The 27,432-nt window shown below is 36.6% G+C and overlaps 1 protein-coding gene across 2 annotated transcripts; it reads left to right on the forward strand.

Annotated features, from left to right (window-relative positions):
• The first annotated feature begins 22 nt into the window (after window positions 1-22).
• LOC137386933 (FAS-associated factor 1-like) lies at window positions 23-27,249 on the forward strand. Of its 2 annotated transcripts, XM_068073165.1 has the most exons (17): window positions 23-114; window positions 1,744-1,887; window positions 2,500-2,568; window positions 4,769-4,825; window positions 6,541-6,787; window positions 8,075-8,169; window positions 9,480-9,500; window positions 11,397-11,621; window positions 13,507-13,819; window positions 15,228-15,376; window positions 17,169-17,323; window positions 17,972-18,071; window positions 19,890-20,015; window positions 20,312-20,392; window positions 20,972-21,061; window positions 24,257-24,472; window positions 26,592-27,249. In XM_068073165.1, exons 2-17 carry the CDS (start codon window positions 1,843-1,845, stop codon window positions 26,676-26,678), a joined length of 2,076 nt encoding a protein of 691 aa, XP_067929266.1. In that variant the 5' UTR covers window positions 23-114; window positions 1,744-1,842; the 3' UTR covers window positions 26,679-27,249. The 2 variants fall into 2 exon arrangements, with proteins under 2 accessions (XP_067929266.1, XP_067929267.1); XM_068073166.1 differs by lacking the exon at window positions 9,480-9,500.
• Window positions 27,250-27,432: the final 183 nt, after the last annotated feature.

Genomic DNA, 27,432 nt, shown 5'->3' on the forward strand with positions numbered 1-27,432 from the left:
TCTTTCGCGACAGTCTCGAATGTTTTGCGACATGACTTAGAAAATTAAAGAATAACTAAAGACGATTTTCCAAATATAACGGATACACCATTAGTTTTACAAGACCAAATAACGGTAATTACAACTTTTTAGACTCCTTAGCAAAAGGGTTCAGTATTTTGTTGATCTTAGTTGCCACTTACTGTATTTATCAATCTTTCATCAACCTCATAATAATCAATTGGCTTTGAGTGGTTTGTTATCGGAATCTATCTGAGGTTATTTTTTTCCGTTTTTGACTATTGTAGTTCACCTTTCCCATCTGCAAAGGTTCGCGTTAACTTTTTATTTAAATTACAGCGTATTTTGAAAATACTGTTGCTTGAATTGATTGTATTATAAAATTCCGTTAGTTCCAGACTGATACATTACGAATACCCTTAATGTTGTTGCTATTGAATCTCAACTCCTGCTAATGGGCTCAGTGAATCACCAGTGCCAATACTTTAATATTATATCAATACTCCTTAAAATATATATCCTTTTCAAATCCGTTAAGACTGTTCAAAATTTTGATTTTATAAAATTTTGGTAAGGAAATGACATGTAGCTGTGTTGATTATTAATAGTATTGGATTGTACTACCAATTAATCTTACAACTGTTAGGGAGAAGCTCAAGTTTATTATCAAACGCAGATGTGCTGCTTAATTGTTAGTACTAACTTCTCAGAATAGTACCAATCCTGATTGGTGACTGTTCAACCAATGTCTTGTTGATTTAAAATGTAATCAACATTCTACAACTGACCGTCCTAGGTGTGAGAATCTAAGAGTATACTTTGAGAGAGAGAATCCCTGAGGTATGCGGAGGGTGTTTTCCCAAAACCTTTTGTTTATTTAAAAACAATAAAAAGATACAATATGTTGCACTCTAGACTGAACTTATAAGAATATAAACTAGTTTTTAGAGACTTAAAATATAGTCACCCCCTTGTTCTCCGAAAGTTGACTTCTTCTACTTAATCTGCTGACACGTCTGCCTGCCCCGATGAAGCTGTATTGAAAGAGTGAAGCATATGAGTGAACATGCGTCCTTTTATGTTGATTAAGAGTTAGCCTTGGTTCCCAGAAATAAAACTAAACGTTTTAGGTTTTCAATTCTGAGTCTTGTAATTACGGGCGTTCCTGGCTACGTCCTGTTGTTCTTCCGTCAGCAGAGGTTTCATAATATTTTATCTCTAATTTTAATCCCTTGGCTAGTGTATATTGGTATTAGATACGGATGTTCATACATCGCATGATACAGGTAGTTATCATCTTAGTGGTGTCGCTGACTAAGGGTGCGGCACTGTTTAATCTGAGTCTTAATTACTAGCTTTTAGTGATTATCTAGAGTTTTTCTATGTAACGTTCTTAATGTTCTGGCAGTGGAATAGGTGGGTTGTCATGTAATGGTACATTTCCCAAAGGTGGGATTTGTAGATGTCGCAACTCTGGGAATTTGTTATGTAAGCTGCATGGTGATGTAACTTGTTATTTTCTTTAGGACTATCTGTACATGGCTGATATCAGATTTATATAACATAGTTCTGCATGTAACACTATATTCGCAAATGTTGAGACATGGCTTACTACTAATGGCTATTCCATTGTATTTTATTTTTTCTGTTAAAACTTGCTGATTAAAATTTACCTTTGTTATAAGCTTCAGACGTCTTGAAATAAAGTAAGTTCTTACTTCATATGAACACTTTCTTTTTTAGTACATTATTTGCTACATTTGTGGGAACACATGAAGATAGGCTCGACGTGTACGAGCGAGCAGTTTGGAGAAAGTTCAAGCTAAGGTGGTCAGAGCCAACATGGATACAGATACAGATAGGAGCCAAATACTGGCTGATTTTCAGGTTGGTTATATTTTTGCAACCTCAAACAAAATTTCTGCATCTGTCAAAAAAGATGTTCGATGCTTTTTGATGGGCATAAGGCTTTAGTAAACTTCAATATTTTTAAAAATAATCCGTAGCGACTTGCAAATTTTTAAACACGACAGGAGCTGAAATACCTGCACACCTCGAGTAAAATCCAATCTTAAAGTTGGTATTCATCAGTTTACACAAACCAATTCTCAATATTTTACTACATGCGGCAACATAAAAAATACGATAAATTCTTGAGTTATGAAGTTTTAGATCTAAAATTTATGTAACTTTTTGTCCTCTATTTTACCGTAATTGAACCATTTTATCTCCATAGGCTACCCAGTACTTTTACCTACCTACCATTTAATCTCACTGTTATCAGGCTGACCCAGCCATGGGAGATGCCCTACAGAAATAGGTGGAAGCAGTCAAATAAAATTGTGTTCTGTTAGAATAACAGTAACATAATTTTTATCTATCATAACTCGAGTTGATCTTTGTGGTTTGCTACTTTTGCTGATAATTTTGTGAAAGCTTGTTGTAAGCTTGTTTCAACTCGGGATTGGCTGATAAGCTGTCAAATTTGTCAAATTATAGGCATGCGCGAACGTAGACGACATAGAACACGCTCTCGCTGTGCTTGAGGCATCTGACTGGAACCTAATGGTATGTATTACACTTACATTTTCTCAACTTTGCATAAACCAATCATATCATATGATAATTTACTGAATAGTGATCCTTATTTTCAACTATTTAGCAAAGAGTTATTTTTAGCTACTTTTTAGCGAAATGTATTAGCAACCTCACGAATCCATATTGATCTCTTGATGTGTTAATTCATTTTCAAACTGAAACATGAGAGTTAAACCTGTTGGAAAGACTTTTGGTCGTGAAAACATAAATAATGGTGATAATGACATAAGAATATGAAGACTGAGAAGAGTAGGCTTCAGCGCTGACTAGCTTATTTAGATATCAGCTATTCAGCTAGAAGTTAGCTTTGACAAACTAGTATCAAGAAATTGTTCTGAAACGGCGATTATTTCCACATGCAATTTTTTGGCATTCACGTGAATATTTGTCTTGACATTTGAACCTATCATTCATACACGCTCATAAATACATATCCTTCATCCTTCTCAACATACACGCCTTGGAGTTTGCCATACAGTGCAGTTTCCACAAGTAAAAAAGTTTTGCAGCATTTGAAAATTGAACATAAATATATTTAGTTAGTAGTATACAAAGGAAGTCAATTTTGTTCGTCTTTAGGAAGTTAGAATTAAGTTGCCTGTAGATATTTCTATCACTCAACTCTACACTTCTGATCACATGTCTCCAAGCTAAAGTAACAATAAAACTGTTTATACTTCATAAGTTTCGTTTTACATGTAATTTATGCTCGTGGAAATTCATTTTTTTGATACTTTTTTGTAATGTATTTGATTTACTGCTCTATGTAATTATTTCAAGTGTTTATCATAGTGTTTTGGGTTGCGGAATGGTGATATAGAGGGAATATATGCGGAACATCTGCTTCAATGCATGGCAGTTTAGACATATAAAGCAACTATTGGAATGCATTAGCATAAGTCGAGGTTAGACTATTTTTCCAACAGTCTATGAATGAAACCGTTATTAAACCACGCAATTTAAAGCATCTAAAAGTGTGTATTACACTTACATATGATTTTCAGGAAGGTATCAGCAAATATATTCTGGTCAAACCATTTACTAAAATACTCAGGCTATTTTAAGATAATCAGAAACTACAAGTTATGGAAGCTTGTTTACTGCGTCGTAGTTTCAGTTCTTCTGCATCACTGTATGTAGAAGGCCCTGATTCTACATTGGACATGCCGGTGTACTCACAATAGATAATAGCCCAGATGGTGTGTGTTGTGTAATCATACTGGTTGAAACATTCTGTTTAAATTCTGTAGATATGCCATTCCTTTAACTGGTTTTTAAATACCTGATTCATGGTGTAGTGCAATACCTTTCTATTGTGAATCATCAGAAAGTCATCCAATATACTTGACAGCATAAATCCACTACAACGGCATGTCACCCCAAAATTGGTAATTGTTTGCCATCGCGGTTATGGCCTACTTTCAAGGCTGAGAGGCGATGCTGTATCACGGTTATGGCCTACTTTCAAGGCTGAGAGGCGATGCTGTATCACTGTTGGCAAATCAAATCACTTCTTCTTAAAAACCTTTTTAAATTTTAGCATTTCTTCTAATGTTCACAGTTTTATGTTCTCACTGGTTTCACTTTAGCGTTGAGATCTAATCACATAGTTTCTACAATTGGAGTTCTTCTCCACTTTCCACGCTGATCACAGCCATATTGATCATTGATATTGGTTTTTACCAAGTTTAAAGGTCTTAGGATAATTGTATTGACTTAATTGCTCTGTATAATCACTAATTTCATACTAGTTCACATTGGAGAGGTTAACCGTGTGGTCTTTTATCACGTCCTTCAATAGTTATGGGTTATGTTGTTGATTATTCTTCCCTAGTTTCATGCGCAGTAGATATAAAAGTTGTGATCATTTCGAAGCGGCGCTATTCCTCAAATCGGAACATATTAAACAAGTTTTGATTTGTTTGAGATTTACCTGAGATTATTTTTGTTCGCAACAGGGAATGCCGAATTTAGCATTATGCTTATGAGACAACAAAATGGCTTCCACTTCCAACCTGAAATTTGATCATATTTTCTCTGCTTTTAGGTCTGAAGACCTCTTGTAATGTTGTTGTTTCAGTCTAAGATGTAACTAATCTGCCCATGTTTTCCATGCATGCGCACATTTTTGAAAGTTGAAGTTTATTTCATGCGTTGCTTTTTGTTGCAGGAAGCTGTCAACATGGTTTTGGCTACCAATGACTCAGAACGTATAGCTGAAGAAGTGGTAAGAGACAAATGATAACAAGTGTTCGCAACAATTAAATGTAGCAAATGTTAGTGTTGTTTTTACTCCCTGCTCCTACTCACTGCCTCATAAAAGGTCAGGGCCTACCTCAACAACCGTGAGAATATCAGATAGGTGGACATCAGTTTGTGCTTCTATATTGCGTTATTCTACTAGAGTCAAATGTTTAATTACGAATGCTTTAACACGCGCATCTTTTGCTATACAATTTAAATTTTTCAGCAAATATTTGACTTTACACCAGAAGTAATTAGCAGCATACGACGTTTGAAGTTTGTAGTTTAATAAAAGAAGATGAAAGATAATAAGATTGTAACAAATATGGAAGTCATAAAAAAGTGTCAGTTAGTTTATAGTAAGTTGCTCCACATTTACATGCGAAGCCATGTTTCACTTTCTTGTGCATGTTTCATAGGCTAAAATTCATGAAAGACTTTGTGCATTGATTGCTATTTTACTGATTGTCTTTTTTATTCATTTTTTATACTGTTTAATATGAAGCATTAGTTTTAATATTATGTGTAATTGCCCACAATATTTGTTGAGGAATTATCGTGAGTTTGTATGCTGTGGAACGGGTTGAATAGACAAATGCTTATCCTTATTGGATTGTTTGCTCCAAAGTGTGGCACATCTCCGATTGATTTAACATGGTTTGTATTCAGAAGTCTGACTAGTTCATGCATTTACGGAATAACTGTTTAGTTATGCAGAGGTTTGACTGTAGTTCATGCATCTATAGAGTAACTGTTTATTTATTCAGAGGTTTGACTGTAGTTCATGCATCTATAGAGTAACTGTTTATTTATTCAGAGGTTTGACTGTAGTTCATGCATCTATAGAATAACTGTTTATTTATTCAGAGGTTCGACTGTGTTGATGCATCCACAGAATAACTGTTTAGCTGTTCAGAGGTTTGACTGTAGTTCATGCACCTACAGAATAACTGTTTAGTTATTCAGAGGTTTGACTCTACAGCTCATGCATCTACAGAATAACTGTTTAGTTATTCAGAGGTTTGACTGTAGTCCATGCATCTACAGAGTAACTGTTTAGTTGTGCCAATCTCAGTCTAGAGTTTTAAAATCAAGGGGCTAAACATCCATGTCAAATGCTGTCATTAAGTTGACAGACCATTTCATACAGGATCTGGACTCTTACCCATGAGGTTACATAATATGTTTAATATTATGTTATTACATTTTCATGAAAATGCAAATATCCAACAACAGATCGAGTAACATGTTTTTCATTTGTCACCTGCATGTTTTAATCACATTCATGGTGAATGGAGTTTTTTTGTTTGGGTAGGTAATATATTCATTTTATGGGCTTTTAGCTTATCCGTCTACAAAACCTGAATTATCACACTTTCCTACTAAATTTCGTTGTCCACTTTCTTGCGGTTTTATGTTTTGTCATTCTCCACTCAGCAGGGGCCTGGCTGTTCTACCACAACCACTCCTTACTAGCCTTTGGCTTTTAGCTTTTATCCTTGAGCTTTTGGTGCAAAGCAGAAAGCTTTGTCTCTTTGGTATATAATAGACTCTCGTTAGTTAAAAAGTTACTTTAGTATGCTAGTGTTAGATATGTCTGGAGACACGGTGAGCACAAATTTTCTCGTTTTAATGCTAGCCAAAGAGTTCAGAAGCCGATGCACAGCAGCTTTTGGAGACTGTTTGATCTTTTTGCAGCCTAATATGAGGGTCAATGGAAGAGGTTTGGATGTGCCACCCAGCGGTCTATCATTCACTGAAGTTAATTCATTCCAGCCTTCTGCCGAACCGGCAGCTTCGCTGACAAGAACCATCTTCAATCGCCAGTCCGATGATGCTAGATCGATAGAGGATGAGCTCGGCATCAACAGAAGGCTAATAAAGTTTCATGTACAGTATAGTGATGAACTCATTGACCTTGAACTTCGGGACTCGGACACAGTTGGTGAGTTTCTATGTCATTCTGGCAGAGTAAGTACAGCTTGTATGAGCAAATTACATCTCTACTTATTTGGAATATGCAAATTCTATGTGGATTCTAATTCCGAATGTTTGATGATTTTTTGCAAATCATTGTCAAGTCTATTTATCAGTCAAATCATTGTCAAGTCTATTTATCAGTCAAATCATTGTCAAGTCTATTTATCAGTCAAATCATTGTCAAGTCTATTTATCACTAGTATAACTTTTCATCACGCCTATTTAAATATCATTTAGTGATGAATTCAACTTCTGTTTGAAAAAATATTTTCTAAAATTTTTACAACATTCGGTCGACGATGAACTTGAGATGCTGGATGGATTATCTGTTTATCAGCCTCTAACAGCCAAGGATCTTGACACTGATTCTTATTTTGATCATTTGGTTATAACTTGAAAATATTTTGGGACGGATTCATTAAACAGCTTTAATTTTATAGTTTTGTGTAGAATAAGCCTCTAGGGATTTCTTAAATATTTTTTTTGCATTTTTATCAAGGATTAGAGTGATGCCCTGGTTACCGGTCAACGAAAGCCATTTAACTATTGTTACAACATCAGATGTGGTCATAATGGGTTCAATCACAATGCGGTTTCATTTGAATGGTTGGTAAATTGTTTCTAATGAATTATAATTGCAATTGAGATTATTAGTAATGGTAGAAATCAATTTTTTATTGTTTTAACTGCTAGCCGCTGTTGCAACTTATTTTGAAACGTGATGTTTGTTTTACAATTACTCTGTCGGTGTGATATATTTCACTTCATTGATCGTAAATTCAAGTGTCATAGATTCTATACATGTGATAAGGTGTAGGAAATGAACATTAAAGTAGCTTGACCCATAGCGATGCTTCCTGTTGTTACAAAAAGTCTAGTCTAATGTGGCAACTGGGCAGGTGTGACTGTGAAATGGTCAAATGAAATGGAACGTATTATGAGATTATATGTTCCCGAAATGCCTTGGTTTTCACAGGATATATGAAGCAAATATCCTAGTTTATTAATTTCATATATGATGTGAAGGCCTCATGCCTCTCCGGCACTCATTCACTGCCATTTTTTATTTTCCAGGTTCAATCCTTTTTGCTCTCTTGCGAGTATTCGGATCTACTTTGGTTAAACTTCTAGTTCTTGAACCTCTCTCTTCATCCATCATACTTACCAGACTCTCTCTTTTTCGTATGTAGCTGTCGTCATCCGCACGCAATACTTACTCTTGTCAATGTATGTTCTATTCTGTTTTATACAGAGGAGCTGAATGATCGGCTAGCGACAAGGATAGACAAAGACAAATCACAATTTACTGTCGACTGGCCGAAATCAGTTGGACGGGTTGAGAATAATGTGAGTTGTCCACTCTTAACTTATATGTTTTTCCCGATCGATGAAACGGATATGCTAGCTATCAATTGCCTTTATCATGAGTAGATGTGCACTAGTGCTGTCGGGTGGCAGCAATAAAAGGTTCCCAAAAACAACCATGAAAACCTTTTACAAACAGTTTATAATTTCAGAACACTGTCATTGAATCACAATCTTTAGTCGCCTTATACTTTTTAGTGTTTTTCATCCTAGCCAAGGATTCCATCGGAGAGTAGACAATCAGCCAAATTTCCTATTTGACAAAAGAACTTTGCACAGCAAATGCTTTTAAGTATGCACAGCAAATGCTGCTGAGTTGCGATTATCCCTCTTATTAGGACAAGCATTGCTATTTTATTTGAATTTAAAATATAATTAACTTGTGGTATACATTTTTTAGTTTCATGCATATTTCATCATTCACAAAATGACACCATTTTGACAAAATGACACCGAGGTGACATGAACATGAACCCAATTGGTAAAAGGACAAAAACTATACAATCAAGTGTTAAATCATCCATATGGCTTAAACAATACAGATTAGAGTTCCTTCCATCAAATGCTTGTTTTTATACTGTGCTTGTTGTTTATTCTAATGGAACTTTGATAAGCTTCATAATAATACTGTCAGAAAAGCAAAAATATATTTGAAACTAACATTTGCTTTTTAGTTGCTATAATGGTGGCACGCATGTTTTCAGTTCAATACTTGATGACTATTGCTAGTTATTATTCTGTATGATTTTTACAAACTAAATTAGCAATTTGATGTTGTAATTTTTATTTACGCTCAAGTTGAACCGGGGGGAGAATAGCGGCATGCGTAATTCCGTCTACCACGGACAAATAGAAAGACAATTTTGCTGTGCATTTCTAACGAGGAAATGAAGTGTTGAACACCAAATGTATCTTAGCAGGCTTTCCTTTGATCACATAAAGTTATACACACGGCATGAACTGGGCGCTGGAAAATCCAAACACAATCAAAATGCTGTGATACAAACACAAAATTTGTCTGAATGTCTGTTAAGAATACGTGATCATGTTGGCTTTATGCTCATCAGAATAAATACTTAGTCCAAAGAGGGATGCAAGTGTGTAATTAGGGGCTGTGGCTTTCCAGAGGTCTAGTAGTATGTAGAGACTGGCCTGAACACTGTGCCTTCTTAGTTTGTGCTTCAGTTTTTACTTTCTTGTTTGCGCTAAATTAGTTTGAAATTTTCGATAAGTGTTTATGAAAATGCATGATATCAGTGCTGCCACGTTCAGCCATGCGATGGTCATTTCAGGCACTTTCTCCGAATCCAAACGTAAGTTAGAATATGTTGTTCATTCTATTCCTTTGCTCTGACTGTCCTCTGGGTTGGTTAGATGGTCCTTAGCCTCTCTCTTGGTCTCATGGTGCCTGTGTTGGGGAGGCGAGTGTTCAAGTCATAATCTTTGGTCTCGGACAGCTTTGGGATGGGCTCATGGTTTCTGTTTTGGATAAGGGTGGTTCATAGCATTGTTTCTATGCTGGACATTTAAATGCTAGCTCAACGGTGTCTATGTCGAGTAGGTGGTAAGGGTCTCATGCTATCTGCTCTGAATAGGTTGGAGTTTTATAGTATTTTGCTGGTTAGGTCAATTGTTTTGCAGTTTCAGATTAGGTTGATGGACGCTTCTGTTTTGGGCAAGTGGATGTTTGTTTACTGTTTTTTTTGTTGTTGAGTAGATGGAGTTGCTGGTGCAGTGGGCCAAGAAACTCATGGTTTATGACAAACTGTTTACTTCATAAGTTTGAAGATGGAACTGACTCATTTCCTGGATTTTTTATTAATTTTGTATTTGTGAAGGTGCATCTGGATAGTCACCACAATACTTACACTGTATGTTGTAAAATACACGAAGACAGCATCGATCTCTACTTAATGTGTGTGAGACAAGCGTGCATGAGCTGCTAAGATATACTTTTGGTGTTGATTGACGTTGTGTACTCAAGATACGCGAAATTGTTTTCGGCAAAGCATCGGTCTTGTCTTTTGACAAATTTTAGCATCAGAAAGAGCAATTGCTTGTAGCTGAACATTAGATGATACTCTCAGCAACTCTGGTTGAGCAGCCCTGTTGAACTCTCAGCAATTCCTGGTTGAGTTTTTACTTTTTAGAGACTCAAATAGCCATGTCAAGATTGAACCGAACTGAAAACTGTGCGCTTATTTGAATTAGTAAATAAACTTTGAATTTACTTATTTGAGGTGAATTCAAAGTTTATGTTATATGTACGTCTGTCTTGACGGTACAAACTGCCTACGATACGTACTGCACATTGTACATTTTAATGTTACATGTTATTGCTGATCATAACCATTAAATACAATATAGTTACTGTAGGTAACTATAGTTACTAAGGTTTACAGACTATTTTGTTACCAATTTTAATATGTACAGCATTTATATAAAATTATGACGATTTTTACCAGGGGATGTTTGCGTTATATAATTAATACTAGCTGTGCTACCCGGCGTTGCCCAGGGAATAAAACAGTCGGAACAGAAAATTGTTTTGTATTTAATTAACATATAACAACATTTGCCATTATAACTTTCAAACTACATATCATGAGAGAAGTGTTTTGTGTAGTTGAAATAAATGAAGAGAAAAATAAAAACAACTGTAAAGGGTTTAAAACATTGTCAAACAAATGTACCTTTCAAGCTGTTAGCCAGGCATATTGCTAATGGAAATTTCTACTAAGCTGCTTAATAAGATAGGTTTCTAATGGCGGTAAGCCATGACTTTGCGTCTGCATCGTTGTCCAGCTACAACTATTCTAATAATTGCTATAGCCGGACAATCATTCCTACAAATACACATACGGACATACTGTGAGATATATATATATATATATAGGTTCTATACCCCTACATACCATTTTTTCCTCATACACTGACAACCCTGGGACGGATTATAATCGTACCCTGAGGGTGCATTGTGTAAGAATTTGTCAAATTAAAACATGTAAGTGAAAGTCTAATCGAAATCGAAAAATTGATTGAAATAGAAAAATCAGATTAATCTTTTATGAAAAAAATCAACTTTTTCCTAACCCCGTGTTGCTTTTTCATGAGCAAGTATTCAGTTGGGTTTAAGTACCATTTTTTTAATTCTCAAATTTGACTATCGCGTGTTGCCTCTGAAAAGTATTAGTCTTTGTTTGTTGCAGTACACACTAAGCGAATTGAAACTGCCACGAGAAAACAAATTACGACTTACACTCGTTACTGAACCGACAGCTTGCACAGTACCTACACGAGGTTCATCGGCTTCCACATCTAATGTCATGCCTTCAGATGGTCCGTTATTTAGGTTAATCATAGATGTGACATACTCAGCTCATAAATGCACCAGGAAGGAAATGACTGAGCCTGGTACTCGGACAGTTGGGGAGGTGAGTGACAGGCTGTGCAGCGGTTATGTGCCTTTATTTACTCAAACCTATTTTGCTTAGTAGAAAATTCAATTGAAATAAACAAGATATAATTTGACTTTTTTTGGATTTAAGCCGTCATTGTTCATACGATTTTAACAAATTCTGTAAATGTTTGCCATAGCCTCATATCCATCCAATACGCTTTCATCATTGCTGTATGACTCCAAATCATCAGCAAAAATTTAACTACTATTAGATAATTTTTGATTTGCATCGTTATCTTCTATCTCATCCAATACCTGAGTCTTATGCAATTTTATCGATATATATTGTTATAATAACGAAGGAAGTTGGTTGAGTTGTAAGCATTAAAAAAAGAAGAAAAAGTTCCAGTCTAATGATCCTTGTAAGAATTAATTTGATTGGTTTGTGCTGTTATCTGGAAATGGTATTTGTAAATAAAGTCATGTGAATGCTGAAATCTTGGCTGTCAGGGTTCAAAGGGTTAACAGACAGTATTTTACAGAATTATATCTATTCATTCTAATGTGATATAAATGGTGACGATGATGTCAACCTTTGTCCCCAAGGTTTTGGGGACAAACACTCATGATGTGAGCTCCAAGCGGTGACGTAAGGCCATTTGTCGGCGAAAAACAGATGTACGATATCAATGTACATATACATATATATGTACATATACATGTATATGTATGTATATGTACATGTACATATACATGTGCATATACATGTACAATGTTAATGCTGACGATTAGCTAGTGCATGAAAGTGGCAAAATTGCTTGTGTTGGTCGACATTGTAGTAAATTTCCAATCTAGTCGCCATCCTACATGTTTTGGTTACTCTACATTGCAGATAATGAAGTAGATTCCACAAATACTGAAAAAGTCTGCAATGTATTCATTCCTGTAATAACTTTCAAGCGGTGGTTATCAAATTACACCCACGTAAATCTGATAGAGTGCGCTAGCAAGCAATTCCTTCAAACAGATTCAAAATTTAAAAACCTGTCCGTGAAAGTTAGCTGTTTTCGGATGCCGTCTGTTTAAAACCTTTAGTGCATGGCTTTCATGAATAAGGATGTGGAACAGACAACTTTTAGATAGTCTAGTTCAAAAGCGAGTAGTTTTAGCATAACTAGATAGCTCCATAGCTTTCTGGTTTCAGCTGTTTTTGGTTGATATTTTGCAACGATCATGATTGTCCATATTCATCTCACAAACGTTGATAAAACCTGGAATTTGGTCGAAATTAGACAAAATTATTATCAAGCTCCAATCTGTAATGTTACTTTTATTGCGATGTTTGGCTCTGTCAGTTCACCTTGAAAGGTTGACTTGCAACAAAATTCGCATTACATTCATTTGGTATCCAAAGGTTCACCATGTCTTACTCTGCTGTGTTGTAGGTACAAAATATGTTTTCAGGATGGCTGCGATTAACTGTTCGTTTTTGAGCTTTTAAGAGCTTGTAATCACCTTGCCACATATTTGGCACTTACAACACAGCAGAGTAAGACATGGTGAATCTTTTGATACCAAATAACAGTAAAGTGAATTTTGTTGCAAGTCAACCTTGAAAGGTCTGGCTGCGCACTCTTTCCTGTGAGCTCATCAGCCAGCCGCAAGGGAGTAGGTTAATAGGTGTAACTTACCAAGCATCTTTCTTTTGCTAATCACTTGGCACTGCTGATGCAAAGGATAGTCTCTTATTTACATGTGCTGTCGCTGGGTCACATTAGTCGCTTTTGTAACCCGATTATAGATGGTGTTATGCATCGTTACAGGAATTGTCTCTCCCTAACAAGGCATTATCATTTGCCAGCATTATAGAAACATTTTTGATTGTGAACTAGTAATGTGTTAGCCTCTATTTCCTTTAGATTAAAGAGAGCATAGCCAAGTCATGCCACATAGCCACATCAGCTCAGTCCTGGTCGGGTTGGCCACCGTATGCAACGGACAACTACGCGCTAAATGCCTGTCAACTCTCAACTCCTATACATATACTGAGTGTTTGCCTGGCTGAGAGCTCTCAGTCTAGTCTCTCAGGCTCGAGTGCCAGAGAAGGGTCGCAAGAGGCACCCTACAAAGTGAGCGACAGCGAGTCAGACCACGACTATGATATGATGAGTGACGATCACGACATAGACATTATGGAAATGTCAAGACAGCCAGTAGCGAGTGCTCACATGAGTATGGACTTGCTATCCTGTGCTTCTTGGATTTTGTTTCGTTTACGTAGTATCAGTCGTGTAGTTCTTACAACTCTGGAAGCATAACACATCTGGTACATCTAGTGTAGTGCTTGGCACGAGTACTTCTTGGCTTATAGGTTTTTTCGGGTATCAGATTTGTTGATACGAGTTTTATGTCTAAAATTCCTAAACATCAGAGATCTTAAAATTTACAATGCATTTATAATTCGATTAAATTTATCTATTATTCTTTACTATTTTCTATCGACCAATATTCATGCTTGCAGCTTAGAAGGCGGGTTGTTAAACAGTGCTCATCGCGCAGTGCGCAATAGACTGAGTTTTTGTCCACTCCACTCTGCTCCACGAATTAGTGTACCAAAACCTGAACTCGCAAGTCAAAACCCGAACCCGCAAGATCGAAATACTCAAAATTTCCATTACCCGAGACTTGAGAGAAGATAAACCCGCGAGTTTTATTACCCGTACCCAGCACTAATCTAGAGCTTCACGATATGGCGATTTAATTGTTTGGGGGTGATTTTTAAGGTAGGGGATTAGAAAATTGCCAAAGTTTAAAGAGATATCACCACTCATATAAACAATATAACCTTGTCATGAGGTTTTATTTCAGACCTGACGATTTCAAGAGTAAGTAATGCAGGAACTAAAACACGGGTCTTCTAGTTTTCTAATGCTCTAATTCCATGGCCTTCAATGCAAATTAACATTCAGGAAGTGTTTCAAATCATCACGAACATAAAACAGTTTTTTAAATTAAAAATATACAAACATCTTAACAAAAAATTTGAAAGTTTTTTACATAATAATATTGCGAATCGTCCATTTGCAATATCAAATCGCTTCATGATTTTCAGAAATCCTGAAGCTCTAGGTATAACCATATTTTTTCCAGGTTGACTAAAACCTAATATTCCTTTTTAGTATTTCGAGTTTTATGATAAGCTTGTCGGTGTGAAATTGATGTGAGCAGACCTCATACACATACTGACTCGTATATCATTAGATATCAGTGGTAGGTTATGAGACACTCACTCTGGTCTCAAATTTGAACTATTTTAGGGATGCTTAAACCACTCCTTTGTTTCCTGCTTGCTGCATCCAGTTTATCCACAATTTATGGTTTTGATGAAAGCGACTCACATTTATTAATCGTGATCTTTAAATGACCCTGGCAATTCATTCTGAAACAGCATTTGGGGGGTCATATGTACAAAGTGGCCAATTATCATATATATACGTGTAGCCTTACATGCTGGTTTGATATTGTTCGGTATCGAGAGTTGTTTGCACTTTTCATGCAGTTTGCGTTACTTTTTGATAATACATTTTATCTTCTCAAGCCTAGTCGCGTATCTGTTCTCATTGTGGTAAATTTGACACAGTTCCAAGAGATATGGTTGACCCCAAAGAAGCTACAAGTCACTTTAACAAGGAGTTTGTGAGGAGATACGGCGGACATAGCAAGCCTCTATTTTACGAAGGTTCCTTCAAAGAAGTCACAGACAATGCTCTGCAGTGCCCTGCTGCTGATGTAAGCTCATCATTGTTTTGGCATTCCATTATTCTTAAAGACTATACTTTATTATATTATTCGTATATTATTATTTATTCCATTTTCCTCGAAGTACTTTCCTAGGCTTAAATTTATAAATCTCTTTTTCAAGGTAAACATTTCAAAGCCCATTGTTGTTACTCCCTAACAGATATTCGCTAAGCTGAGTTTTACAGTCAAGACTGCGTTACCAAAGCTGTGAGCAACCACACTTCTGATCAAAACTGAACTCATTGATGGCTATAAAGATAGTATAACTGTGGAAAGTAGTTGTTTTCTCTGTGCATTGCTCAGTTTTGTATCACTGAAGATATTGTTGTTTGGACCATGCTTTCGATGATGAAGGTAAATTTGTTCAGTCTTTCAGATTACTCACAGTAATTTGATCTAGCTCGACTGCCATTGGCTGATTCTGCTGGCTTTAACTGTTTTGGAAAAGTTGTGACTAACTAAAAACCCATGTGATAGTTATTTCTATACAAATGAATAAAAATGGAACGATGGTTAACCAGGATATTCAAATGTGGAACTTTCCTGGCCAATATAGAGTTTACTAGCTGTGCTACCTAGCGTTGGCAGGGTATTAAAAATAAGCTTATAAACATTGAGAATTTTTTGCCACTCGCTATTAGCCTGGCACATTGCCAATGGAAAATTTGCGTAAGCTTACTAATACATGTAAGAGCTACCTGCTTCTCATGACGCTATTCTATAACCTTACGTCGTGACGCAGAGCGATAGCGTATTTACTCCAATATAGCCACATATATCGCCTAATGAATACATCGGGCTCATGCGGCTTAGTAAGGTGTCGGACTTGTGATCTTGAGAGATCGCGTCTTCCGTGATGCAGATTCCTTATTCCAAGATTTTAATACCTTTGACTGGACACGCATACACACAAACTTTGATAAAGATATATAGAAGTAGAAGTATTGAGTAAAATTTAGCAGTTTTTTTAAATCTTCAGTACGCGCGTTTATGTTTTTAACCAGTAATGCGCCAGTACAATTCTGAAGTTCTGTACCTTCACTTTCTCTGAAGATCAGAGAGTGAACATTTAAGGAACAGCCTTGTTTATTCTTCTTTTTACAATCATAGTTACTAACCTCATGTTCTCAAACTATTCGTAAAGATTTATTGGAATAGCTAGATCATTCCTTCGTCTTATTTACTAGCTCTCAACCAACTTGCATCGCTACAGAATGTCTGCAGCTGCTTGAATTTGGACTCTATCATCCTCGCTTCAAGAAAATAGAATTGATAGGCTTGATACTACCACACTATGCTAAATTTTCCATCATAGCTGCCAGTCTCTGGGGTGCCTTAATTCAGGGGATTGTGTATGTTTTCTAGGAGTTGTCATCACTTAAAAGAATAAAGTACAAAAGGCAAAGTTTATAGAACTGGTATCTAATAGCTCTATAAATTTCACTACCTAATTCTAAATAAATTCTCTCAGTTATATAAGAGCTCTGTTATATAACAGAGCTCTTATATAACAGGGCTGTTAAATTTGGAATCACAAGGGCTTTTCTAGGTTAGTAGTAACAAAGGATCTGTGTGTTATATATTGAACGTTAAGAGCCAGCCTCTTGCTCATGGTTAGACCATCATTTTGTTAGTTTAGACCCAAACAATGTATGGTGTTAAAGTTGGTGTAACTAGAGCATCAAATACATTTTCGTTTTATGCTCTGAACAAGTACAAAACCTGCTAACTTCTTGTTAAGAGTGTAGAGGTCAAGTTACTACTAACCACTCATTTGTAGAGGAGACTTCTAGCCGTGTATTTGCACCATGACGAAAGCATAGCCGTTAACGTCTTCTGTGCCCAAGTCCTCTGCTCGGAGACCGTCTCCACTTACCTCAATAATAATTTTGTGACGTGGGGCTGGGATCTGACATTGGAGGCCAATAAAAACAGGTAATCGAGGTTTCTGTATGTCTAAGGTTTTTTACCGCCTAAGAAGACTTGAATTGATATAGCAAGTGATATATTGAAAATTTGTCCAACGGTGCGATGAAATGTGATTTCAGTGCAGTTCTCTGCCATACTGGATACAAATAAATATACTTATGCTATATATGTAAATGCTCTTTTCAGACAGAAGGGAAAAAATCTGACATTTTAAAAATGCGTAAATTTGCACAAAAAACATGTAACAAAACTTGACGAGCTGGAAACGCTTTTGATAAGTTTGAATCAATTATAACACCTACCGTTAAAATTGTACCAACTGTAAAATCTTTACGCTGTAACTGACTCACAAAATGTACAAAAATACTATGGAACAACCTTTCAGCTTTGAGAAGATACAAAGGGTTGAAATTGGCCATGTTTACCTCCATATTTGTGCTGCCCATTAGCACTAGGTTCATTACAATAACATTCTGAATGCTTAAATCGTGATTAGATGAGAAGAGTACAATTTAAGGTTTCAAATGGCCCATAGATTTATGCATTTAGCTGAGATGAAAAGTTTAATCAACAAACATAGGGTTGCCATAATTTTGCCCACCACTGTATGGTTTTTCCATGACTATTGGATGTGTGTGCTGCTGTTGCCTACAGGTTTGTGGAAATGTTTGAGGTGGTAGTAGGAAAGCAGGCTACAGATGTGGTGAAACACTTGAGCACAGACAAGCTGCCTGTCCTCGTCATCCTAGCTAAGGTTGGCTTCTCATTGGTGCATTTGTTTCACCTAATATTCACTCCAGCGAATTTGCGTAAAAGGGTAACAGGTTCTATGAAATATGCGTTTATCAGTTAGAAGTAGCCAGTTTTTTTATACAAAGTTCTTGCTGGCCTCTATCTTATCAAAATTGACGTGCGTCGGAAAAATATTTTCATATCGGTGGATCGCATTTTATTTGGCTTCAAAATTTAAAAAATTAAAATAAATACTTTAGATAAATATATGTGAAAACGAAATGTAAAAACACAAACTATATGTATAGACTGTCTTGTGAAAGTAATTAGTGAATACGTTATTGTCGCCTCACCCTTGAGACACTTGAAGGAGTAGCTACTCAGCAATTCGGACGTTTGATGACAGGGGTAGAAAAACACTCGTTGTGACTAGTCTAGCTTGTACTTTTTATAGATTAAATCAGCTTAATTTGTAGTGTATTCGATATTTTTTGTTTAAATTTTAGTTTCTATAAACTGTTTTTCTTTCATTTGCAAAGTTGTGATAGTTGGAGAAACTGAGAACCACTTCAGTTATTACAAGTTGATTCGTATGTCCACAATTTTGCTCCAACTTTATGCAGCATGTAAAACGAATTTTATGGAAACCTGGTCGCAAGTTGAGGTTTGAATGTTAAACCATAACTGTCATGTACAACTTTTATTGTATATACTAGGTAAATCAGACACATTGATTCCGATTTTGTACTCAAAATAAAGATTGGTCCACTAACTTTCACAGTAATGAAGGTTTTTTACAGCGTTTTAATATCGGTCTCGAAAACAACACGATCGGCACAACAAGCTCCGCCCATAAATACATGACGCAACCTAGCTCATTAAGAAAGGAAGTTAAGGATGTTTAGACCGATTTAGAATAATGGAGATGGGTTTGCTAAAAGAAAGCAAAGTACATGTTGTGTATCTTATAGAAATTTGGAAAAAATAAATATAGCCTAATAATATTATTACCATTATGGAATTATACTCCGGCACTCAACTCCACTGCATTATTATTATTGTGCGTCTTCATGACATTTACAGTGTTTGTTGTTGAGCTGCATTTTGAAACTCGAAAGTTCATCGAAAGGTCGTATTAATCATCTTGTTTTTATATTATCACCATAGATGTATGTGATCACCATAGATGTATGTTATATTAAATGTGCATAAAGCTGCAATGATACGCGTATCTGCGGTTTAGCTGGAGGGAATGTTGAAGTCTATATATGTAGGGAACAGTTAATAGTCGAATTGTTGCCAATTTCCAAGAGTTATAACATATCTGGTTGAAAGACATTAGTTGCATGTCCCAATTTGGGTTTGACTTGTGTGACAGACGAAGTAGTGGCAGTTAAAGAAGGTGCTCAGGCATGACATGTGGGAAGGCTGGTAGTCGATAGTAGACTGATCACCTAGATCTTCATGTATATATTTAGAGCAGTTGTCCACCCTTTTTCTGTTTAGCTTCCTTGACTGCCACTTCTCCTACGAGTCCACACTGGCTTGCTACTGACCATTAGAGAACACCTTAGTGTGAGTTGTTTTTTCGTGTAACAATTAGCCATAATTGACTCGTTATTCGTTGGTCATCTTTTGTCAGGCGACTTGTGTTAGTCAACAGGTGTCAGGCGACATGCGGTAGTCGACATTTGTCAGGCGACATGGGGTAGTCGACAGGTGTCAGGCGACATGTGGTAGTCAACAGGGGTCAGGCAACACGTAATATGCATCCGGCGATGTTTCACATGGCGTGGGTCATGCGCTATATATCAGATGGCTTGTATTGGTCCATCTTTAGGTGAGAGGTTCGCTCGAGATACTCTCTATGCCCGACTCAAATGTAACACAAGAAGAGATGATGACAACCCTTCTGCATGCAGAGGACGTATTTGAGCAAAGCCGGCATCAAGACATCGTAGAGGAGGTGAGTAACTATTACCGATAGTGGCAATCGTGGCCTTGTTGTCATCTACATGTCATCGCACCTAATGCTACATTGAACTGTTGTAATTTTGTGTGAAGCATATTTGGCTAGCTGTGGTCTGTTAGGGGATTTTCTGTATCAACAGTAAGTCACATTTACAAAGAATGGCTCTCTGTCATGGAGTATCAGAGTTACAGGATGTGGAGATTCAGGAAGCGATATTCTTAGGGTGAGTTCTAGTGATCTAGTGGCACTGTGGGTAGATGAAGTGTATTATCATTCATGCTTATTTACAGGAGGAAAGAAAATCTAGGGAAGAGATGAAAAGGCTGCAAGATGCTGCATATGAGGAGTCTCTAGCCATTGATAGAGTGAAGGTAAGATAATTTCTTAAATTTATTGGATATTACAAATTATTTTGAGAAATTAGTGTGTAGGACGCTCTGAGGGGAAGTATAAATATATATAGATAGAAGTATTTGCTGTAGCTTATAGTTATACTCTGAGGAAGTTGCTCGAGCAGGCTTAGTTGTGTTTATCCACGAGATATCCAGAGATGAACTAGTTATGAACACTGATTCTGTCTTAGCTGGAACATTTTCAATTGCGAACCTATTTTTTGGAGAAAGTCTGTCTTGTCTCACGACGCTGATGAATGTAATCCGATGTTAGTTGTCATGGTTACAAAAAGGTTGCAGTTGCCCTCGGTTATATTTTCATATGTTTAATAACATATGTTTCATATGTTCATTTCGGTATGCAAACCCTTGTACCGAAATCTCATCAACAAATTTAACCATTTTTCAATGGATTCGTTTAGTATAATATAAGGTTCGGTTACTTAGTTTGGCACTGGTTTTCAAGGTGCTAGGTTTAGTAGTTTACTAGCGGGCTTTCCTTGTTTCAGGCTCGATTCCATGCTCTTGCTATAAAAATAGTATTTGTTTCTATGTTAGCAACAACAGCTGAGAATGGAGCAGGCTGAAAAGAGCAAATTGGAGCAAGAGGAGATTGAGGCGCGCCGGCTGGAAGAAGAAACCATGGAGGTAATGTCCTCTTACGATTCGCTGCACATTTTTTTTCAAATTTTTACGGGCCCACCATGACAACAAATAGCAAATAGACTCGGCCCCATCCTACATTAGACTGTACCTCCATTAGTCATGCCGTGGCGAGACAATAGTTGGACTACATCGTGTTTTTTGGCAATCGAGAGGCAGAGTTACCACCTTTGAGTGGTGGGAATATTGTATAAATGTGTTATAAGCTTATCGGAGACCTTAGCGCATGGCGTACTTAGTTTTTGTTCCCCTTAATCTCCTTATATGTAATTTGTTAGTCCGTATTATGTGAGCCATCTAATAGCCTTACTTTTATTAGCTTGAAATGAACCGTTATCTAGCTCGTCACACCATATTATGAGCAGTTGTCTTCTCTTATGAACTAATAGATACCTAAATGATGGTTGTTGCTAAAATACACAAGTTTGATCTGTAGAGGTCGATTCTGTTGATCGTTTAATATATGATTCAGCATTTCCTAGTCGAACTTGAATCTGTTTTCTGGCTTAGTGAAAAATGGATTTTCCCACGACCAAACACGAGCGAAGCGATTGTTTGGGAGTTTTATGATAAATGCATATGTGCACACAACTTACGAAAATTATTCATCAACACCGTCGCAAACCCTTGTACTGAAATCTCATCAACAAATTTGACCATTTTTCAATGGAGTCGTTTAAGTATAATAACGATACAAAACACATATAAACCTATTTAAATACGTTACCAAGTCTTTGCAAGGTTACCGCAATATCCTAAAACTGACCCATCTGATCGTATTATACATAAAATAGACAAATTAATTTGGCTTAAAATCGTCATTAAAACTTGACAAGCCTTATTTAATCAAAAATAAGACCGGCCAACCAAACGCCGAATAAGGCCGTGGGAAAGAGAGTAGAACCATTAAGTCGTGCGCATTTCATGAGAAAAATTTGCACATTTCACCAGTCTATGGCATTGTCTAATTGCCGAAGGTTTCTGTAATTGACGCTGAAGTACCTAAAAGTAATCGTTTCTTTTTTGCCGATTCTACCGGACTCTGACATTTTGGACACTTCTTCATGTGTACTTTGGTATTCCAACTGATGTCCAAGGCAGTGAAAGTAAAGGAAATGATGATGATATTTTTCTAACGATTCTTATAAGATTATTACAATATTTAATTGTTAGAATGATTATTCGATTTTATAAGATTATTATGAGATTCAGTTATAAGAATAATAATTCGAATTTACAAGATCGAATTATGTAGGTACCGATGGTGTGCAATATGTTACTGTTATAATTTTTCTAAAAATTTTGTTGATGATACTGCGACTGTGCCGTGGTACTGATAAGCCATGTTTAATATCGGCAAAATTAAGTAATAGGCCTACATCTTCTTATAGATATACATCTATTTCTATGACAACCAGCTAAAATCTGTTTAGATTTTTAAATTCAGCATAATCCCTAGATATAAATACAGAAATCTAGATAAATATCACAACTTGTTGATATTAGTTGCTATGACCAATGATATACATCCTCACAGTCTGTGTATATTACACAGCAGCTTGCCATTTTACTTCTCATATTGCGCTTCTCCTATTGCAGGGGAGAGATATAAACATATAATATTTTCCTTACATTATTGCTGTTTGTTGTACATAATAACACCCAGTACATTACAGCTGCCGTTGCAGCTACCATTACAGTTTTCCTTTTGCAGTGCGTGCCATTTGACTGCTAATATTGCATTTCTCAACCAGCAGTACCCTATCTTTTTCCAATATCACTTTGGTCGTGGGCTGTATGACAGGGGAATTTCTAGTTTATAAATGAAAAACAATCTTTTAAGGGATTGTTAGGTTTATGTCGTCCCACCAGCTATGATCAGCTGAGGACAAGTGAGAATGTGAATTGGGTACCATATGCTGACGATGAAGTGATTGTCTGACCAAACACAACTATAATCGATGCTAACTATGACTTCTCATAGAGAAGTTACAGTTTTATTATGCCTGGTACCTTAGTAGTCAACATGATTCTTTTTGAATCGACAAGCACACTGCGTTCTGAACAGAAACTTAGTCTACATAAGGTGTCTACATCCTGTTTGGGTTTTTACAATCAATTAGTCATTTGAGTTGGCACGTATGTATGATTGTCTAAAGCATTCGCATGTGATTGTTTGTTGTTACAGTCATACACAGACATACGAGTTTAATGCATTCTGGGACTGAACTTGCAAGTCAATTTATGGGCATCTCAAGGCACTATTGCCTTAATAAAATCGCTAAGGACAAATTAAGCCGTTGTCATGCTATAAAATTACCACCTAAACAAGATATTACGATGGAAAATTGTGTTTCAATTGTTGTAATTTAGTACCTACGATGCCTATTTAGTTTTTATGATATGCAATAAAATGTAACATCACTATGTACACTACATGTCCACTGCTGGATGGAGTTTTACCTTCGAGACAGACATTGTGGAAAACGACTGTCTGAGAGACTTGAGAGCAACACATTCAGTACACTAAACTTTCGTGACACTACGTAATAGAAACTTTGAATTTAACCTCAATAAATTTAGCTTACTAATCACACACTTGAAACAAAGTTTTAATATCTTACTAGGCTTTAATTGTATTGTCATATTTTTTCAGTATCAGTTTACTAAAAAGTAGGGTTTTGCCTCGTGTTCACTATAACTTAGATCCACCTTTTCAACTTTTTTCGAACTAATTCGAGGAGAAAGACCGAACAATGCTGTTCTCGAAAGTGGCCTTTCGTATACTTGGCCATGTAGCGTAGCGGCCACGTGGCGTAGCGGTCATCGAGAACCTTCTCGTACGCTCGTATCTCAAATATTACTCGCATTTCGGGAAAGAAGTTAGCTAGGAAGTCAGCTCGTATCTTGAGTTTCTCACATGTTGGGCACTCGTATTTAAATGTATGACTGTGTATTGTTTCCAAAAGCCTAAATGGCTAGAGAACGTAAATCATGAACAGCAACTGACTAGTTCAAGATGGTAGCCAGTAAGCATGGCAAATAAAATTTCACTATGTTTATGACGACACGCCGAAGGACAACTTGCTCTGCGTCAACGATTGTCATCTCTGGCCTATTTTGGTGGTGGTTTATTTAGAGATAGAGTGGTCTTTATACGACCCTCTTGTCCATCTTCAGGCAATCAAGCAATCGGTAGCAGAGACCATTCCTGACGAGCCGCCCGAGGACTGTGCAGAGGTAATGGCAAGGTTAAGATTTCGCTGCCCAGAGGGTGCTATGCTAAATAGGAGATTCTTGGGAGAGACAAAATTGAAAGTACTGTTCAACTACCTGGTAACTGAAGGATATAACACGGCTTATTTCAAGGTGCTGACCACTTTTCCTCGACGAGATGTAAGTGTTTCTTATAGAAGTTACCTGAAGCTAGCTACCTAGCTAGAAAGTGGTTAGCTACCTAGCTAGGAGGTAGCTGCTCTCCTTACTAGCTCACCACTGACCTTCAATTCATGAACCACCTTCATCTACACATAACATGAGATTGTTTGGTTTATATTGGTTTTTCCTGATTGGTTTTGAAAGTTTAGCCATGAGTATTCAACATGTTTAATCATTGGGAGTTGTCTTTCTCCGGGATTTATCATTTATCAACTACGGACAAGTTGAAATTTTAAAAAGGTGGCTCATCGACTGCATATAACTGTACATGTATTGAGTCACTCTTGTGCGATTTAATGGAAATATATTTGATTGTTCAACTTGGAAAGACCCACCATATACAGTGAAACATGGAAAACTCGCCCACGGATAGCTCGAACACATGGTTAATTCGAACGGTTTCTTTGGTCCGTTCCCATGTAATGATAAATTGTTATAGAGAACTCGAACTCAACGCTGTTAATTCGAACTGTTTTTTGCCCAACGGCTACCGAAACGGTTGCTATCGCTTTAGAAAATCACTTTATTCCAAGCCATAGAGGTAAACCTCAACTTTTCGTAATTCATAAACGTCGTTATCACCACCATCGGCAAAATATTTTTGTCAGCGACTTTTCTAAAGGTTTGGTGAAATTTGATTTATACCAAACATCCGTTTAGCGATCGCCCTTCGGAAGCAAGGTAAAGTGAGGTAATCTTTGCATAAACTTCAAGAAAAATCGGCAAAATCGATCTTGGGTAAAACGCTCACAAGAAAAAGATGTCTTTTCTTTTGAGCATTTCAACAACGATCAAGTTTTGCCAATGTCAATCTAAAAAACGTTCTTGCAATAACATCACCTCAAACAACAAGCCAATCTCAAGTGATAAAAAAATCTCTATACTTTTTGATAAAAACGTTTTAAACTTTACATTAGAAGCATTTAATTTGAAACAAGCCATTTGTGCTTTTGATTTATATTATAGATCGCATATGTACATGTATCTACTAATAAATAAGTAAATACATGGACTTGTGACGGTGCTCTGATAACTTGAACGCGCTGATAATTCGAGCACTTTTGCTCGGTCCCTTGAAGTTTGAGCTATCCGAGTTTCACTGTACATATTTTTCTGCTGACGTTTGCAGTGAAATAATCAGCAGATTAATTAACATGTTGAGACTGTCAGTATTCACTTTGGTTTAACTGCACAGTAACATCTTTACAGTCCCTGCTACCACCATATAAGTAGATGGGTACAATCACTGCTACCATCATATCGGTAGATGGTACAATCACTGCTACCATCATGTAGGTAGATGGGTAGTCACTGCTACTATCGTATAGGTAGTAAGATGGGTAGCCACTGTTACTATCGTATAGGTAGATGGGACAATTACTGTTGTATTACACAGATGGAGAATATGGTTTGGATTATTACGAGAGCGATATAAGAACTTTTTTCACTTAGTTTTTGTATTCAACTGAAAGCGTGTGTTCATCCTAAAACATGAATATCATGTGATCAATAATTCACGAGTTGTCTACTCCTAATGAAAACACAAACATGAGAGGATAACTCTTACTTGTACCAATATTACTATAACAATTACTGCTACCATCATCATATATTGTGAGTAGATGGGTGCAATCACGGCTGTTCAGCATTTGAAAAGTGTTCTTTACAAGATTTGCTATTAATTGAAATATTCGTAGAAAAATTAAAATAATTCTTTGCTCATCCATTATTGCCATATCATCGAGATTAGTACATGCGAAGGCTATGCTATTGTCAAACCAACATCACACAGTGGTTGAACAATCTAGTCATTGACCACTGTCCGTTTATGACATGTGCAATAATTTCTTATGAGTTGTTTGCGCTTTGGGTTACAATTATTAAAATTTCCTTTGAATTCACGTATCACAAACTGCAAAACTATTAAAATCTTACTACCAATTACTTTTTATGACTCGTTCTTCCAAAAATAGTGTCCGATGACTAACATTTTCGTACAATGCTCGTTTTTGTTTGTTCTTGTTCTAATTACTGTAGCCAAGGCTATGGCTAACACTTGTCATGGTATGTGTTACAGTTAACACAAGAAGACGATAGTAAGACATTGGATGAATTGGAGTTGTGCCCCCAGGAGACACTTATACTTGAATCAAAACTTACATAGAAAAATGAAAGATGGATTTTCAGAAAGCTCAGATCTAAGATGAAAATAGAATCTACCAAATGCATACTGTTAAATATCTTACTCATCTTGTCAATAGGGTTTATTTATTGATTGAACAAAGTTCCAGGGCCAATAATATACCTTAAACACCAAGAGACCATCCTACAGAGAATTTATAAAATACTTCTGCATGCTAACGGCTAGACTAGCACCAACTCCTTACCATTGCTGCTTGTCTGAGGCCTAGATATCTAGCTCGCAAGTGAAAATTGCTTGAAAAATATCATAGCATGAACTGAACACAGAAAACAAGAACAGAGCCAGTTATGTAGCGCTTTCGCTTGTTGCCAGGTGTCTTCTCTATACTGATGAGCATACATTTATACAATTGTCAGTTTTTTGGGAAGTTTAGCCTTTTATACCGAATGACATGCAAGATAAGTGATGACTTTGCGCCGAAATGGAAAGATTAGAATAAGCCTTTGGGGGATCGCTTGTCATCTGCCTTGACAAATGTTTGTATTTTCAAATAGTATCAAATAGTAATTGCCAGAAGACACTGGTTAGCAAGTTACGTCTATGACTGAATATACCATGCAATTCATTCAGCTGTCAATAGGAAACGTCTTGACTCGAGCATTTAGCAGTTTGTGCGTTTCAGTGGAGGTGTGACAGTATTGTTAGTCAAACCCGATGTTCCTGATATATGATTTTGGGCATTCATGTATTGAAAGTGTTGTCACTGATGGGGAAA

Source organism: Watersipora subatra, chromosome 2 (genome assembly GCF_963576615.1).
Source record: "Watersipora subatra chromosome 2, tzWatSuba1.1, whole genome shotgun sequence".
NCBI lineage: Eukaryota > Metazoa > Bryozoa > Gymnolaemata > Cheilostomatida > Watersiporidae > Watersipora > Watersipora subatra.

What these genes read in the sequence shown, in the direction of transcription:
- LOC137386933 (XM_068073165.1), top strand. Translation starts at nt 1,843, where the DNA reads ATGGATACAGATACAGATAGGAGCCAAATACTGGCTGATTTTCAG. An exon ending in AGTAGCGAGTGCTCACATGA is followed by an intron (nt 13,820 to 15,227) that starts GTATGGACTTGC and finishes AATTTGACACAG; the next exon opens with TTCCAAGAGATATGGTTGAC. An exon ending in CCACTTTTCCTCGACGAGAT is followed by an intron (nt 24,473 to 26,591) that starts GTAAGTGTTTCT and finishes TATGTGTTACAG; the next exon opens with TTAACACAAGAAGACGATAG.